Source organism: Paroedura picta, chromosome 7 (assembly GCF_049243985.1).
Source record: "Paroedura picta isolate Pp20150507F chromosome 7, Ppicta_v3.0, whole genome shotgun sequence".
NCBI lineage: Eukaryota > Metazoa > Chordata > Lepidosauria > Squamata > Gekkonidae > Paroedura > Paroedura picta.
Genome location: NC_135375.1, coordinates 81837052 through 81853741, shown reverse-complemented (window position 1 = coordinate 81853741; position 16690 = coordinate 81837052). Strand labels below are relative to the sequence as shown.

General features: G+C 41.3%; 1 protein-coding gene across 5 annotated transcripts in view; it reads right to left on the bottom strand.

The window, feature by feature from the left end:
• FOCAD (focadhesin) overlaps positions 1-16690 on the bottom strand; it is a 214120-nt gene that overhangs the window by 101832 nt on the left and 95598 nt on the right. For all 5 annotated transcript variants that reach the window (XR_013232617.1, XR_013232618.1, XR_013232619.1 and 2 more), the window contains 5 exons: positions 8908-9000; positions 7080-7168; positions 5772-5813; positions 4192-4300; positions 1064-1180 (listed from right to left, as the gene is read on the bottom strand). Coding sequence is in view for 2 of the 5 variants with exons in the window: in XM_077345182.1 (XP_077201297.1) it covers positions 1064-1180; positions 4192-4300; positions 5772-5813; positions 7080-7168; positions 8908-9000 (450 nt within the window). In the remaining 3 variants the exon portion in view is untranslated. The remainder of the gene's footprint in view (positions 1-1063; positions 1181-4191; positions 4301-5771; positions 5814-7079; positions 7169-8907; positions 9001-16690) is intronic.

The following is a 16690-nucleotide window of genomic DNA, read 5'->3' as shown; positions in this document are numbered from 1 at the left end:
GATATGAGGGCTCTCTCAGCCTCACCTACCTCACAGGGTGTCTGTTGTGGGGAGAGGAAAGGGAAGGTGATTGTAAGCTGCTTTGAGACTCCTTCTGGTAGAGAAAAGCAGCATATAAGAACCAACTCCTCTGCTGCTGCTCTGTAAAGGCAATGAGTAAGCAAATTCCTTTTTTCTGCAGTTGACCCATGACTCTCAGTTTCTACTTTTCTTGGCTGTCATTTGCCAACAGTACACCTTACAGGAGTGGCCTGTAACTGTGGCTCTTCAGATGTCCAGAGAGTTAGCTTGGTGTAGCAGTTAAAAGTGGTGACCTCTAATCTGGAGAGCCAGGTTTCATTTCCTGCTCCACCACATACAACCTGAGTGACCCTGGGCTAGTCAATACTGTTACAGTTGTCCTCACAGAATAATTCTGTCCAAGAATAAATGCTGATTTTATTAACTTAGGCAGATTGTGAGTGGGTGGGCAGGACCGGATGTGCCAGTGTTTGTCTCTTGTGGCCCTTCCTTGCATACCCAGGGAATTGCTGATCACCACTGTGGGCTTGTAGGTGCATTTCCTCCGGGCCAGGCTGGATTCTAGAGATTTTTGGTAGGATCACTTGGGCATGAAATTGGGGTCACTGTGGGTGGGCAAGTAGTTGTGAGTTCCTGCAGTGTGCAAGGGGTAGGACTAGATGACCCTGGAGGTCCCTTCCAACTTTATGATTCTACGAATTTACTTTGAGAATGGATGCCATTTGTAAATGCAAAATAACAAAGTCTCTAAAAACCCATGTGGTGGATTCTATGAGCTCTCTGCTTGCAGAAAGGTGAGCAACTGCATCCACCTGCACCTCCTCTGTAGCACAAAGCACAAATCCACAGTATCAGCTTTGGAGGGAGGGCAGATTGCAGAGGAAAGCAGGAAGTGAGAAAAGATCCACCTCCACAAGTGGAAATTTTGTAGTATCTGTCTTCTTATATGAAGATTAAATAAATCTTGCCCTTATGTCCAGATATAACATACAATAATTAATGTTACAACTTTTCTTGTAAATGTACACAGACATATACAGACCTGATAAAACCATGGAAAAATCCGACCTTCAGGACGATAGTGACTGTCTACAATACTAAGGAGAGTATCTATGACCATGGAGATCCAGTGCTTGGTCAGAAGAAAGTCTGGCTCAGTCTGAAAGCAACAGCAGATATACCATAAGCATGTAGTAGGTTGTATCCTACCACTAACCTACCATACCACCGAGCAGTTTATTTATTTCCCACTTTCCTTTTTGGCTCAAGTGTGAAGCTCTTCAGTAATCTATGGCAGGGGTAGTCAACCTGTGGTCCTCCAGATGTTCACGGACTACAATTCTCATGAGCCCCTGCCAGCAAATGCTGGCAGGGGCTCTTGGGAATTGTAGTCCATGGACCGCTGGAGGACCACAGGTTGACTACCCCCGATCTAAGGAGCCTTTCTCCCAATGAAGAGGCTCTTCCACAGGAGAAGAGCCAATTAAGTTCAAAGAACACTCCTTTGGCTGGAAGGAGGATACCTGGAGAGTGGCCGGAACTGCAAATTCTGTATTTTGGTTCAGGATATATTTCAGACAACAGAATTCAGCGGTAAGTGGCCTACTCCCAATAATCTGGTTGCTGCATGGAATGCCTACCTTTATAGCAGTGTTCTGTATTACTGAATATGTCTGCTATGTACTCTGAGCATATATGTGCACTAAAAACTGATTGCATTTTGAACAAAGAACAAAACACTGGACTTACCTGAAGGGTTCTTCTCATCAGTGGGGCAAAGTCATCCAAGCTGGTTAGGCCCCACCTTCTCTTGCTCTAAGCAGGATTATGTGAATTTTTGTAGGACTCTCCCAGGCCAGTGAGTAGCTGACCTTCCCATCATTATATAGTTCAGCTATATAATGAATGACTTCGCCCAACTGAAGAGAAGTAGCCCTCAGGTAAGTCCAATATTGTGTTCTCCTTCAGTGGAGGAAGTCATCCAAGTTGGTTTTATACTAAAGCTAGCAAAAAGATGTGAAGACAAACAAATTGAGTATGATACCTGCATGTCCTCAAACCACCACTTGCTGTAGGACTCTTGTCACGAAGGTGGCCTCGAAAGAATCCAACTGGTCAATCTTATAATGTCTCACAAATGTAGAGAATTATGCCCAGCTGGTTGCTCTGCAAATCTCCTCTCCCAGAGCTCTCACTGAAAAGGCAGCTGATGTAGCTGCTGCCCTGGTGGAATGAGTGGTAACGTTTTGTGGTGCTCTTAAACCCAGAATCTCATACACCTTACAAATGCCAAGCTTAACCCAAAGGGTGATACTAGGTTCTGATACCTTTCCCACTCAGATTTGCTGAGCTGCATGATACAAATAAAGAGTCTGTAAGCCAAAAATGTGTTGTTCTGTTTATACGCAGGGCCCTGTGCATATCCAGCTTGCGTGAAAATTTATCTTGAGCGAGCAACTTTTGGTCTGAAGGAAGAAAGAACCAACTGTTGGCTTAAATGATAGGCTGAGGATATTCTGGTACAAAGGAAAGATCCATCCTTCATATTATCAAGTCTTGGTGAAAAATACATAGCTCACGTCTGATTGATTAGGCTCTCAGTTCTGAAATCTTTCTGGCTGATGCAATGGCTATGAGGAAGGCTGCCTCCCATGAAAGAAATTTTAACAGGCTTGAACATTATCTTAGTCATAGCTTGCAATACTTTAGATAACACCAGGAAGGAAACATGTGCCTAATCGGAGCATAGTTCTTTGTATTAAAAAAAAAAAGGATTTGAAGGCTGAACAGGCATGGTTATACATATGCTTAGTTGCTGGTCTCCTCGGATGCACCATAATATTATCTACCTCCTTTGGGAAACCAAGCCTCTCTCATTCTCCAGGCCATTAGGTGGAGCTGGTCCAGGTGCTGGACAAGCCCCTGACACAGTAGGTCCTGCCTGGAAAGTAGTAGCCACAAGGTGATCACTAACATCTTTACTAGTTCTGAAAAACAGGAGCATCTCAGCCTGAAGGGTGCAATGACTATTACCTCCTCCTCCTCCTTCCCTATTTTGTTTAGGACCCTGCTGATGAGATGCATCTGAGACGGAGCATACAATAGGCTGTTTGCTGACTTGCGTAGTAAAGCATCCTCCCCCTCTGCTTGGGGTTTGTCTGATGACACCAATAAACCCATAATTAGCATCCAAAAGCGAACCATGTCTTCCCAAAAGTTGTTGTGGTTCAGAGTCCATTCTCCTAGATCTATGACCATTCTGCTCAGCCAATCTGCTTGAATGCTCAAAAGGGCCTGGATGTATTGTGCTTTTAGACTTTGGCCACTAGCTGCTCCTCTTGCCTGATCAGTTTGACTAGCCTTCTGCAGAGTCTCCCATACTGGTGAAAGGGAAGCTAAGAAAGAACCCCAAAGTTTAGGTTGTACTGTCTTTGTTGCAGGTGGAGATATGAGAGATTGGCCCTTCACATGCCCCTTTCCCATACCAAAAGCTCCGGATGGAAAAGACTTGTTTCTCAAGGCATCGCTTTTCTTCTTAATGCTGAAACTAGGCATTCTTCTAAAATCTCTGTCTTCCTTCATGCCAGAGAAATCAAAATATATGGGTTTTTTTGGGATATTTTTAAGAAGCGGAGCTAGGCTCAAGTGTCCTGCTGGAGCTGCATGGAAACTGAAACTAGAAGGGCAGCCTCGATCTTACCAAGAGAGTCATACAAAAATTTACATAGCCCTGCTTGGAACAAAAGGAGCTAACCAGCTTGGTCAACATTGGTCAACTATCATTGGTCAACATCCCCCCCACTGAAGGAGAACTGTATGTTTAAAGGGAAGTACAGCATAATTCTAACCATCCTTACTCAGAAGCACCAATGATACCAATGATACAATCATGTAAGTATGCTTAGCTTGTGGCCTACGCTGATCACAGTGAGTGATGGTATATAAATATATAACATAATAATATAAGGTTGATAGATGATATTGATAGATTTTGCTAATTAAAATAAGAGGTTTCGTTCCCAGTTAGCTCCAACTGCCCATTTGCCAATAAGGTTTCTGACAGCATTTCAAATCCAAACTTGAACTGATGAAGACAATATTTCACATTCAGTTACACCAATACAGTGGGTATGAAAAACTGAAGATCTGCCACCAAAAGCTTTAACTCACATCAAGTCCTTCTTCTGTGTCCGAAGAAAGACCCTTTTCATGTTTTGCTACAGCCAGTGCAAGGCCTGTTAACGCCAGAAGACAATTTCCTTTCACCACAGGGCTGTCCCTGTTGAAGATGTTAAGCCAGTTATTATATAAGTCACTTTAGAAGATAGTCAAAACACAGCTCAGAAGGTTTGCATGGGACAAAAATGGCTTTCACCAAGCTTTCATGGACATAGCATTTTTTTTATTTTAAAAAAGATATTATTTTTAAAAGATATCTGCAGAATTCCATTAGAAATTTCCTCCAGTAACAATACTGCTTAAAGCACTCTGGGATGAAGGAGTTTCTGGTTCTTTCCTTGGAGATCTATTTTAGTTGTTCAAGCCAAGGTGTAAGAGTATGAATAATGTGAGAATATATAATACACTGCCTGTCTGTTTCTATCCCCAGTTCCCAGGACTAACGTGAAAGTAGCATGCCCATATTGCCAAAAATAGGTCTGTCCCAATAATTCCAAGGTTAAAATGGAATGATCTGAAGTATGAAAGGTACAGTACAGGTCATGGAAGGGTAATAATCCCATAATTCTTCTCTACAGCCCCCACCTCATACTTTTCCTCTTCCTATAACACTAACTTCATTTATCCCACTGTAGCTGGAAGACAAAACACACACACACAAACCCTTAGGAATGTGGACTGATGGGGCAAAGAGCATGCAGGAGTATGGTACAGTTGCCATACCTGTATATCATTTGGTATTTAAATTACACTCTCACCCACTGCTTTAGAAGGTTTAGGCTTGAACCATATGTAGAATTAGATCCTCTGCTTTCATGTGACATTTGGGACTCATGTTAGGAAAGAACTAAAGAAAAAGAAAAGAACCTAAGAAAAACTAGGGCTACACTAACTTTTCTCCCACTAAAAAAATGATCAGAAAAACCCAACAAGGTAGACAATTTCATGAAACTACCCACCAACTTATTTTTCTGCTCATTATGGGTCACCTATTCACAGCTGTGTCTTTCCCCAGTCTCAATGTCATTTAAATATCAGCAACAGTAGCTTATTCTTAACCTGATTGCAGCCAATTAGGAATTGCATAGGCATCACCATCACACAGCCAAGCATGTCTGGCTACATGACAAATCAGCGAACCCAAACCAGAATGCAGCCTGGAAGAGACTAATTTTGATCAGGTGGGCATTTTCTGCTTGTTCTGCTGACATTAGGGAAGGAGAAAGTATTTCACAGTACAAAGGGTGAGAGCGTGTGTGTGTGTGTGTGTGTGTGTGTGTGAGAGAGAGAGAGAGAGAGAGAGAGAGAAACATGCATTCTCCCTTCTGCTTCCTCTGATTTCTCTCAGCCCTAGGAAAAAACCCCAAAAGGGTTCCCTTTCCATCAGGATCCATAGGATCACTGCTACCTTAAAGAAGGCAGGACTAAACCAGGGCAAGGAAGTTCTTCCTCTTCCAGGAGAACTCTGCATCAAGATAACAGGACCACCTTAAAACAGACTGTGCCACAATATTCTGAACAGCACAGGCTAAAGAAATTGTGTTACCCACTTAAGAGAAAAAACATCTTACTTTGAAGCACCTTTGATTACATCAGTCAGCATATCTCTGATCCTAAGGGGAGGAAAAACCAAACAGCATGAAGTTTCAATGAAAATAATTCAGAAGTCCCACTTGACAAACACAAACCCTTAAGTATCCCTAGTGCAGTTCTTTGAATTACACTTTGTTTATTAGGCTGAAGATGTGGCAGTGTATATATTTTATGGAAATCCCAATGCTGCATTTACTCTAAAAGGAGGTATGAGTATAACATAACATATAATATTTATAAAGCACTTTAAGATGCTCCATATTGGATGCTCTAGCCATAACAAAAATGAAGATGATCCTTGCAAGCCAAAGTTTGTATTATATGAAAGACAGCATATTCTTGTAATGCAAACGTGCATGAGAGGGAAAAGGATGGATACATATAGATATTGCATGCATATCTATGCACAAAGTAAATTGAGCTTGCATCCTGTAGGCATAAATAGACATTCCAAGCAACTTCTAGAAACCAAACTTCCTGTAATCTAAGTCTGATTCAAATGTGTGGTATGTGGAGGGGCACTGAAATTCCCATAAGACAATGTTGTGGCTTGGCTTGCAGCGGGCTGGAGAAGAGGCTTCAGTTGTAAAGTAATAAAGTTTTGACCAGAACATTTTAGGCTACACATATACTGATATTCAGCTTTATAGATGGTATATAGAAGTTTCTTCTCATTTGGGGAGATTACTTCAATTCCCTTTTAAAAAATTATGCTGTTACAAAGTATGTGTTTATCCTAGTGTCTAGTCTGGAAGCAGCTCAATAATACTGATGATCCCATGGTTTCCTTGTCAAATAATCTCAAGCTTCTTTACTCAGTAGATGGATGGATATATACTATACTATACTATACTATACTATACTAATACTATAGATGCAATTTTTAATGACAAGATAGGTGTTCCCTTAAGCCTGGCTATCAAACCAAGTTGATGGTCTAAATTTTAAACTTTAAAAGATTCATGCCTTTTCTATCTGTATTTGAGAATTCAGTGGGAAAGGGTTCTCTATACCAAACCAAAGCAAGGTTTTCCAGTCCACTGCCACTATCAGTAACTTTTTCAGTTACCAAATAAAGAGCAGCTAATAAAATCACCCTTACCTACTCCACTAACATGTTCTTGCCATTTCCCTCCAAGCCAAAGATCATATCTGTTTTTCATCCTCAACACTGATACAGTCAGTCAAACTTGCAACTTTCAATCCTTTGAAGTGTCTTCCTTGCTCTTTCCCCCACTTACATACCACCATTTCAAGTGACAAGTAGCAGACAGACATTCCCTTACCAGAGCCAGGCTGTAAATTGTTTGTATTGTACTTCTTCAGGTCCTTCTCTTCCATGCTTTAACTGCATCTCCAGCTCCGCCTGCCTTCCCTGCACAATCACAACATAAATCAGCAGGAGACCTTACATGGGTAGTAATCCAGAGATTTCTATAGGGAACACTTGCATAACAGATGTAACCTTTCCCCCAAGGTCCACTCCATGATCAAATCAAATTGTTCTTTATGAGCCCTTCCTGCATAATAAACTACGTGTTAGGTGACAGAATTCTAGTTTTGAAGAATGAGGATGCATCTATGCTGTGAGCATAGATAACACCATTAGCCCTCATTAATTACTTAAAACTCCAAATCACTAAGTCATTTTTGCATGTAGATAGGTTTTTGTAAACCAACTATTAACTATAGTACCAGTTAACTGAAACCTGCCAAGACTATTACTCTACACCATTATTTCCTCTTCTATTACCACATTTCATCTTGTCGTAATCATTTTTAAATGATTTTGTTGAAATTCATCATTGACATTTTTATGCAAACAGCCTCTGGAATTTAAGGAAGAAAGTTTCCACATTAAAGACAGCAGGAGAATAGGAAGAGAACATTTCATGAGATGTATTTTAAATGGATGACTGCAACCTTAAAAATGGCAAGTCTTTATATGCATTATATGAATTTTTAAATGAAATCACATACAGAAACAAACAATTTGGGGGGGGGGTTGCAGTCATTCATTATACTTCTGGGTCAGTCATAAATTACTTTTGATATAAAAGTGGGCTAAAAAAATCAGATACATTTTCTCAAGGTAAACCACTGTTTTTTATTTTTTAACACCACTTTTGGCCCACAACCAAAATAGTAGTGTACATGTTAACCAATTCTAATGAATGACCAAGCATCTGCCTAGTTTATAATGTGGCAGCCCTTCTTTTGAACACTAGCGAACACGAATTTCTCAATAATCTGGCACACATTCTATCATCTAGAAAGACAGAATAGAAAGACATTCTCCCTATTCCCAAGTTATTGAGAAAGTAAAAGTATCAGGGAAGAGCCTCTTGTGGCGCAGAGTGGTAAGGCAGCTGTCTGAAAGCTTTGCCCATGAGGCTGGGAGTTCAATCCCAGCAGCCGGCTCAAGGTTGACTCAGCCTTCCATCCTTCCGAGGTCGGTAAAATGAGTACCCAGCTTGCTGCTGGGGGGTAAACGGTAATGACTGGGGAAGGCACTGGCAAACCACCCCGTATTGAGTCTGCCATGAAAACCCTAGAGGGCGTCACCCCAAGGGTCAGACATGCACAGGGGATACCTTTACCTTTACCTTTAAAAGTAAAGAAAAAACAAAAGGTAAGTAAAAAACTAATATTTAAATGTTTCATTTTACACACACCCAATTTCTCAGTTTGTTGATATACTGAAATGCCATACTTGGCCATAAATGTCCTTGCTCGAAAAGACACATAAGTTTTTCCAAAGTTTTCCAGTGGCTAAGCTTCAACTATTCTCTTGTTATGCATATTTACACAGTTGTGAACAATGGGTTCAGCTAAATGATGAACTTGGCACCTATGTAGTTCTTACATCTTTATTTCCATACAGTCTCCATGTGGGAGTCCATTAGTAAGAGAAGTCGTGGAGTATTGTGTGAGGGGGGAGCAGGATGGTAGGGAGGAGGAAAGGTATTAAACTCTCCTGAAAACTTTGTGTTGAAAAAATGCTCTTCTCTTATATCAAGCAAGGACATTTATTCATTGCATTTAAAGCCCATCCCACCCATCCTGAATGTCTCAGGTATGCCCGTACTTGACCCTTAAACAAGCCGGTCTTACTTGCAAAGCTGCATGAAATGTTCTTTCCATAAATCCTGCCCAAGACTGAGGAAGCAACAGCGAACGGTGCCATTCTGAAGGCTGAATGTTTACCTGCGAGACACAGCATAATAATAATTAAAAAAGTACTTGCTGTGTAAGGAACAACAGAACAGGAAGAACAGATGTTGCAGATTCACTGATCTCTTTCTGCAAAGTGAGGAGCCTTCCTGCAAGAAGAGCAAGCCTTGGATCCCACCAACTGAGGCTCAAACTAGATGTTACCATTTTGCACCAGTTGGGACACAGGCGGCCACCCCAGCTTGCTGTCCCACAGAAGAATAGGGTAATTCAACAGTGCTCTGCTGCTTGGTGTTGCAAGTGGGGAGGAGAAAGATACATGGATTCCAGAAAAGGGTAAACTGGGTGGGCAAAAACCATGGGGGGCCCTCATTATGCACTTGTGATGCACTTTTGAAGTAGATTATCTTGTTCTGCACAGAAAAATCCAACTGCAAAAACACACTGAAAATGCATTATCCAATGTGTGCATAATGGACCCAGGAGGAAAGTCAGAAGACCCTCCCACCTTTGTAGGGCACCTTGTTCTTCTGTGTGACAGCAAGTCAGGACATGCACCCATGGACCCACCGGTGTGAGCTGTAGCACCTTGTTTGAGCTCAAGTCAGTTATACATGCACAACTTCACATGCACATCCATTTATGCTGAAATCAGAACACTGAGTTTTGTACTTCTTCTAGCTTTAAAAAAAAGTTTACTGGCAAAGCTGTATCAGGTTCTCAGGGTTTTTACTAACGAGGCATGAGCAGTCTGGAATTCTAAAACCTGCACAAGTTCTACAAAACTGAGGAACACCTGGGTTTGTTTTGGCCATGCTGAAGAATGGATGAAAACAGAAGGATACAGCATGAGGATTCATGACTGAAAGACACAGAAAAGAAAAATCTCCCTGGGTGTGCCCAAAACACTTGAGGGAAGCAACAGTAGCCCTTTAAGCCCCAGTCAAGAGTTCACACAGTAAAATAAATTTATTTAACCTAATGAACTACACCTACGCAAAAGTTTTTGTAGCAACAGAGTAAAAATGATCTCACACAAAAAAATAATCCAAAATTGCAAAGGTGAGCTTGGAAAGGAAATTCAAACCTTTTTCAAACCTTCTTGCGACAAATGGAACTTCACAAAAAATTATTTTGCTGTGTTCCTTTTACAGTGAAAGTGGTACAGGCACCATTAAAACTAACCTTAAACTGCACAACTCCGGCCTTCATAGTTCATACACTGTCATTATTACAGCAGCATAAAAGAAATCTATTGCTCAGGATCCTTTTTGTTTGGCAGAGGCACTTCAAAGCCTACAGCTTTTTTTTCTTTTTCTTTAACAGCACTGTAATTAAAATGACTGCTGTGCATTGTTATGTCTCATAATATTCTATGGCAGGCATAAGAATTAGTTTTTTGTTTCCGATGTCCAATTATTTCTACTGTTGGCCTCAACCGAAAACATTGAAAGTTGTCACGACAGCCATTGGGAGCCCATTAAAAACAAGTTATTAATTCTCAGTGGTTTCCAGGTCAATATAACTTGAATGTAATAAACAAGTCAAAGGTATCAGTGTCAGCAGAGGTGGACTCTTATCAGTATTTCTGGTGTGCTAACTAGGTTTGGTGTTTTGTATGCAAAATGAAATTGAAGATTTCCCTCATCATACCTATTCTAAATTTCATCTAGTAACGCCCAACTTCAGTTTCCATTTGTTTAAATATTTATACAGTGCATTCGTTCAAAGCTGACAAGATTATTAAAATGCCACAAAACATTATATCCGTTATATCCAAATGGCCAAAACACACACAACCCTGGTTCAATTTAAATCTGAACCCCATAGATTGATGAACAAAGACCATCTAACGTGGAAATACCATTTGAAACTGCACTGTCTTACACAAATTTCTGAACCTAGAATCCAGTAGAAAAGTGCCATGCTGCAGACCTGACCAGGATCTGGCCCTCACAATATTTTAAAATGCCTTTAAAATGGTGGACTTTGTGGTGGTCATAAAGACGCAGTCATAGCCACATCTAGTTTGACCCCCAGTGTATAAGCAGCATGTGACAGCAGGACCTCATCTGGGAGGACCATGCCTGGTAGAAGGACAGAACAGCAAGCAACAGTGAGAAGATCTTGAGTGATATGAGGGTTGATACAGGTAGAGGCATGAAGGTCCCATGTCTCTTCAGTTTCTTTGGGTATGAAGGTCCCAAGGCATGAAGGACTTCACCTTCTTAGCACGGTGGAAAACCAAACTTCTACATTTCTACCCAAAGGCAAATTTAAATGCATTTTTATAGGGAAAGTGGTACAAAACTGGTTTTAGTGGCAGAAATCACTGAGTTTCATTGTATTAAGACAGCCATAGCTTGAAAACACATTTTGATATGAGGCAGAATCAGATTCAGAGCACCTTTATTGGCATAAAATTTGCAAAGCATAAAACGAAAATTTCAAAGTTTCAGATGGAAAATCTATCATAAAAGATTTTCATTTAAAATTGCCAGTAAAAACTTTGCTACTTTTATAATAGTTGCTGAGTCCCTCACATTTAGTACCATTTTAATCCAGTGTTTCTCATTAACACAGCTGAATTTCAATTTCTTCAGATAATTAGCTAACGGGCGACGAAATACTTCAAACTTAGGACACACCAGAAGTATATGGTACAACGTGTCAGGGACACTACATCCATGTAAACAGTATCTCTCCTGAGAAGGGATCTTAAAAAATCTACATCAGGTGACATTTGAGGGAAAATTGTTTAAGCGAGCTACTAGAAATGCTCTTCTTAACTGGTGTGTCTCCAAAATTTGGAGATACATGGGCATGGATTTGTAAAATAAGGGAATATCCCAGAAGCGGGGAGAACATACACTGTTGTTAGAGGAGCCCAGAATCTGTGTATCCTGATCTTCTAGTCTCTGCGATATTAGTTTTAGTATCGTCCTTTCGTCTTGCATGCTAAGGGATGAGATGTCCAGACCCATAATTTGAAGTTTTTTTTTACATTTTGCCCAGCCAGCTGAAAGAATAAGGGTCACTCAAAAGGTTAATTAACAAGCTACCCGTTTGAGCATGGAAATGAATTTCTAACCAGTATTTAAAGGCCTGAGACCAAGCCCGGGCTACTAGACTCTGTTGGCCAAGTTCTGCAACAAGTGTATGATTGGCCACACAGTTTGGGACTCCTAGCAGATTTCTGAAAAAGAAAGATTGGATGTTCTCTAATTTATTATTAAATGCAACCATCCATATTGGGATTCCATAAAGAATCTGAGGAATTATTTTGGCATTGTAGATTTTAATGGCTGCTTGAAGGTTTTCGTTGCCTTTCTGATGATAAAACTTGGCTAAAAGGGACAACTGGCCTTTTGCAGATTTGATTGTTTTTTCTCTATGGTTGGCCCAACTGTTATTATAAGTAAAGTTTATGCCTAAATACTTGTAGTGATTGACCTGTTCTATATGTTTACCATTTATTATCCAGGGAAACTTATATCGGGTCTTTGCAAATACCATGATCTTCGTTTTTTCAAAGTTTATTTTTAGTTGATTGTCACTACAGTAATCTCTGAATGACCGGAGATAGCGTATAAGGCCAATTCGAGTTCTTGATAAGATAACTGTGTCATCTGCGTATAAAAGAAGTGGAGTGGGTCTTTTGCCAAGAATGGGGGGATGACCATTAACTCTGTCAAAATAGAAGGGTAAGTCACTTAAGAAAAGGTTAAATAATTGAGGGGCAAGGATGCAACCTTGTTTCACTCCTATGCACTGTGAAGGGGAAAGAGAGGCTTTCCCATGTCTTTCTTTTGTGTAGATTCACTCCTCCCATTTTGTATATTAAATAACTCACATGGTTCTTTTATAAAACTGTGGAGTTTTTTGAGAACAAAAATTATCAAAGTATGCCATTATTTAAGAAAGAAAACTTTTAAAAACATCTAAAGTTATCACCCCCCTTCAAGGATCGCTGCCTTGTTGTGGCAAGGGGGCTTGCGTAGTTCAGTGAAGCTATGAGCTATGCCGTGCAGGGCCACCCAAGACGGACAGGTCATAGCTGAGAGCTCTGACAAAAGGTGATCCACTGGAGAAGGAAATGGCAAACCACTCCAGTATCTTTGCCATGAAAACTCTATGGACAGTTCCAATAGGCATAACGATATGACGCTGGAAGATGAGCCCCTCAGGTCGGAAGGTGTCCAATATGCTACTGGGGATGAGCAGACGGCTAGTACGAGTAGTGCCAGAATGAATGAAGCGGCTGGGCCAAAGCCGAAAGGACGCTCAGTTGTGGAAGTAACTGGTGGCGAAAAGACAGTCCGATGCTGTAAAGATTTTTATTCCATAGGAACCTGGAACGTCAGATCCATGAATCAAGGCAAGCTGGACGTGGTTAAACAAGAAATGACAAGACTGAACATCGACATTTTAGGAATCAGTGAACTAAAATGGACAGGAATGGGTGAATTTAATTCAGATGACCATCAGGTGGACAAGAATCTGTGGACAAGAATCTCGCAGAAGAAATGGAGTAGCCTTCATAATCAATAAGAGAGTAGGAAAAGCAGTCTTGGGATACAATCCCCAAAATGACAGAATGATCTCAGTTCGAATCCAAGGCAAACCATTCAACATCACAGTGATCCAGGTCTACGCCCCAACCACTGCTGCTGAAGAGGATGAAGTTGATCAGTTCTATGAAGCCCTACAACACCTTCTAGAAGCAACGCCCAAAAATGATGTGCTTATCATCATGGGGGATTGGAATGCTAAAGTAGGAAGCCAAAAGATAACCGGGATAACAGGCAAGTTTGGCCTTGGAGTACAAAATGAAGCAGGGCACAGGCTGGTAGAATTTTGTCAAGAGAATACAATGGTCATAGCAAACACTCTTTTCCAGCAACCCAAGAGACGACTCTACACATGGACATCACCAGACGGTCAACACAGAAATCAGATTGACTATGTGCTCTGCAGCCAAAGATGGAAAAGTTCTATCCAGTCAATAAAAACAAGACCAGGAGCTGATTGTGGTTCAGATCATGAGCTTCTTGTTGCAAAATTTAGGCTTAAATTGAAGAAAGTAGGGAAAAGCACTAGGCCACTCAGGTATGAACTAAATCATATCCGCGACGAATACACAGTGGAGGTGACAAATAGATTTAAGGAATTAGATCTGATAGACAGAGTGCCTGAAGAACTATGGATGGAGGTTCGCAACATTGTACAAGAGGTAGCAACTAAAACCATCCCAAAGAAAAAGAAATGCAAGAAATCAAAATGGCTGTCTGAGGAAGCTTTACAAATAGCTAAGGAGAGAAGGGAAGTGAAAGGCAAGGGAGAAAGAGAAAGATACACCCAACTGAATGCAGAATTCCAGAGAAAAGCTAGAAGAGATAAGAATGCCTTCTTAAATGAACAGTGCAAACAAATAGAAGAAAACAATAGAATCGGGAGGACCAGAGATCTTTTCAAGAAAATTGGAGATATGAAGAGAACGTTTCATGCAAAGATGGGTATGATAAGGGACCAAAATGGTAGGGACCTCACAGAAGCAGAAGAGATTAAACAAAGGTGGCAAAATTATACAGAAGAACTATACAAGAGCGAGCTTAACATCCCTGATGACCACAATGGGGTAGTTACTGACCTGGAGCCAGACATCCTGGAATGTGAAGTCAAATGGGCCTTAGGAAGCTTGAGTAACAATAAAGCTAGTGGTGGTGACAGCATTCCAGTTGAACTATTCAAAATCTTAAAGGACGATGCAGTAAAAGTGCTACACTCAATATGCCAGCAAATTTGGAAAACTCAACAATGGCCACAGGATTGGAAAAGGTCAGTTTACATTCCAATTCCAAAGAAGGGCAATGCCAAAGAATGTTCAAACTACCGCACCATTGCACTAATTTCTCATGCTAGCAAAGTTATGCTCAAAATCCTACAAGCTAGGCTCCAGCAATATGTGGACCGAGAACTTCCAGAAGTACAGGCAGGATTTCGAAGAGGCAGAGGAACTAGAGATCAAATTGCCAACATACGCTGGATCATGGAGAAAGCTAGGGAGTACCAGAAGAACGTCTACTTCTGCTTCATTGACTATGCTAAAGCCTTTGATTGTGTGGAACACAACAAATTGTGGCAAGTTCTTAAAGAGATGGGAATACCAGAGCATCTTATTTGTCTCTTGAGAAATTTATATGCAGGTCAAGAAGCAACAGTGAGAACTGAACATGGAATCACTGACTGGTTCAAAATTGAGAAAGGAGTTCGGCAAGGCTGTATACTGTCGCCTTGCCTATTTAACTTGTATGCAGAGCACATCATGAGAAATGCGGGATTAGAGGAGTCACAAATTGGGATCAAGATTGCAGGGAGAAATATCAACAACCTCAGATATGCAGATGATACCACTCTAATGGCAGAAAGTGAAGAGGAACTAAAGAGCCTGTTGATGCGGGTGAAGGAGGAGAGTGCAAAAGTTGGCTTGAAACTCAACATCAAGAAAACAAAGATCATGGCATCCGGCCCTCTCAATTCCTGGCAAATAGATGGGGAAGAAATGGAGATAGTGACAGATTTTATTTTCCTGGGCTCCAAGATCACTGCAGATGGGGACTGCAGCAAAGAAATTAAAAGACGCTTGCTCCTGGGGAGGAAAGCTATGGCAAATCTAGACAGCATCCTAAAAAGCAGAGACATCACCCTGCCAACAAAAGTGCGTTTAGTCAAGGCTATGGTCTTCCCAGTTGCAATGTATGGCTGCGAAAGTTGGACCATAAGGAAGGCCGAGCGTCAAAGAATTGAGGCTTTTGAACTCTGGTGCTGGAGAAGACTCTTGCGAGTCCCTTGGACTGCAAGGCGAACAAACCGGTCAGTCCTAGAGGAGATCAGCCCTGACTGCTCTTTAGAAGGCCAGATCCTGAAGATGAAACTCAAATATTTTGGCCACCTCATGAGAAGGAAGGACTCCCTGGAGAAGAGCCTAATGCTGGGAACGATCGAGGGCAAAAGAAGAAGGGGACGACAGAGAATGAGGTGGCTGGATGGAGTCACTGAAGCAGTAGGTGCAAACTTAAATGGACTCCAGGGAATGGTAGAGGACAGGAAGGCCTGGAGGATCATTGTCCATGGGGTCGCGGTTGGTCGGACACGACTTCGCACATAACAACAACAACAAAGTTATCACATGCCTATGTTTCTGAGGTATTGGTCTACTCTATGAATTTCTCTCTCTGTGATAAGGTAAATCTTCTTAGGGTTGTCAGGAAAGGCTGTATCTCTCCAGGACATGTAAAAATAGTTCCTTGGATCCTTATTGAATAGTTCCTGAATGAATTCTTGTGGCATTTTTACACTTATACATCAAATGAGCTTGGGATCGAAAAACTAACATAGACCGTTTATGCACTGGAGGTTTCATGCTGGGCTGCAGGCTGGAGTTTTAGTCATGGCAGGTTGCCCCACCTCTTCCTGCACCCACATGGGGGAGCATTTGGCCTGGTGCACTTCATCAGCCCCCGATCTGTGCTCCTGACAGGGGGGTGGGGCAGTGAAGTTCCCAGTGCAGAAACGGCCATAGTGGCAAAACACAGAGATGCCAAGGGGTGTAGTTTTTCGCCCTAGATAGTTTTTATTTACAAAAAGCAAACTGTAAGCAGGCACTGACTACGTTACAATAACCTGGGCTTGAATTTACAAAAATATGTGCCAATGTTGTTAG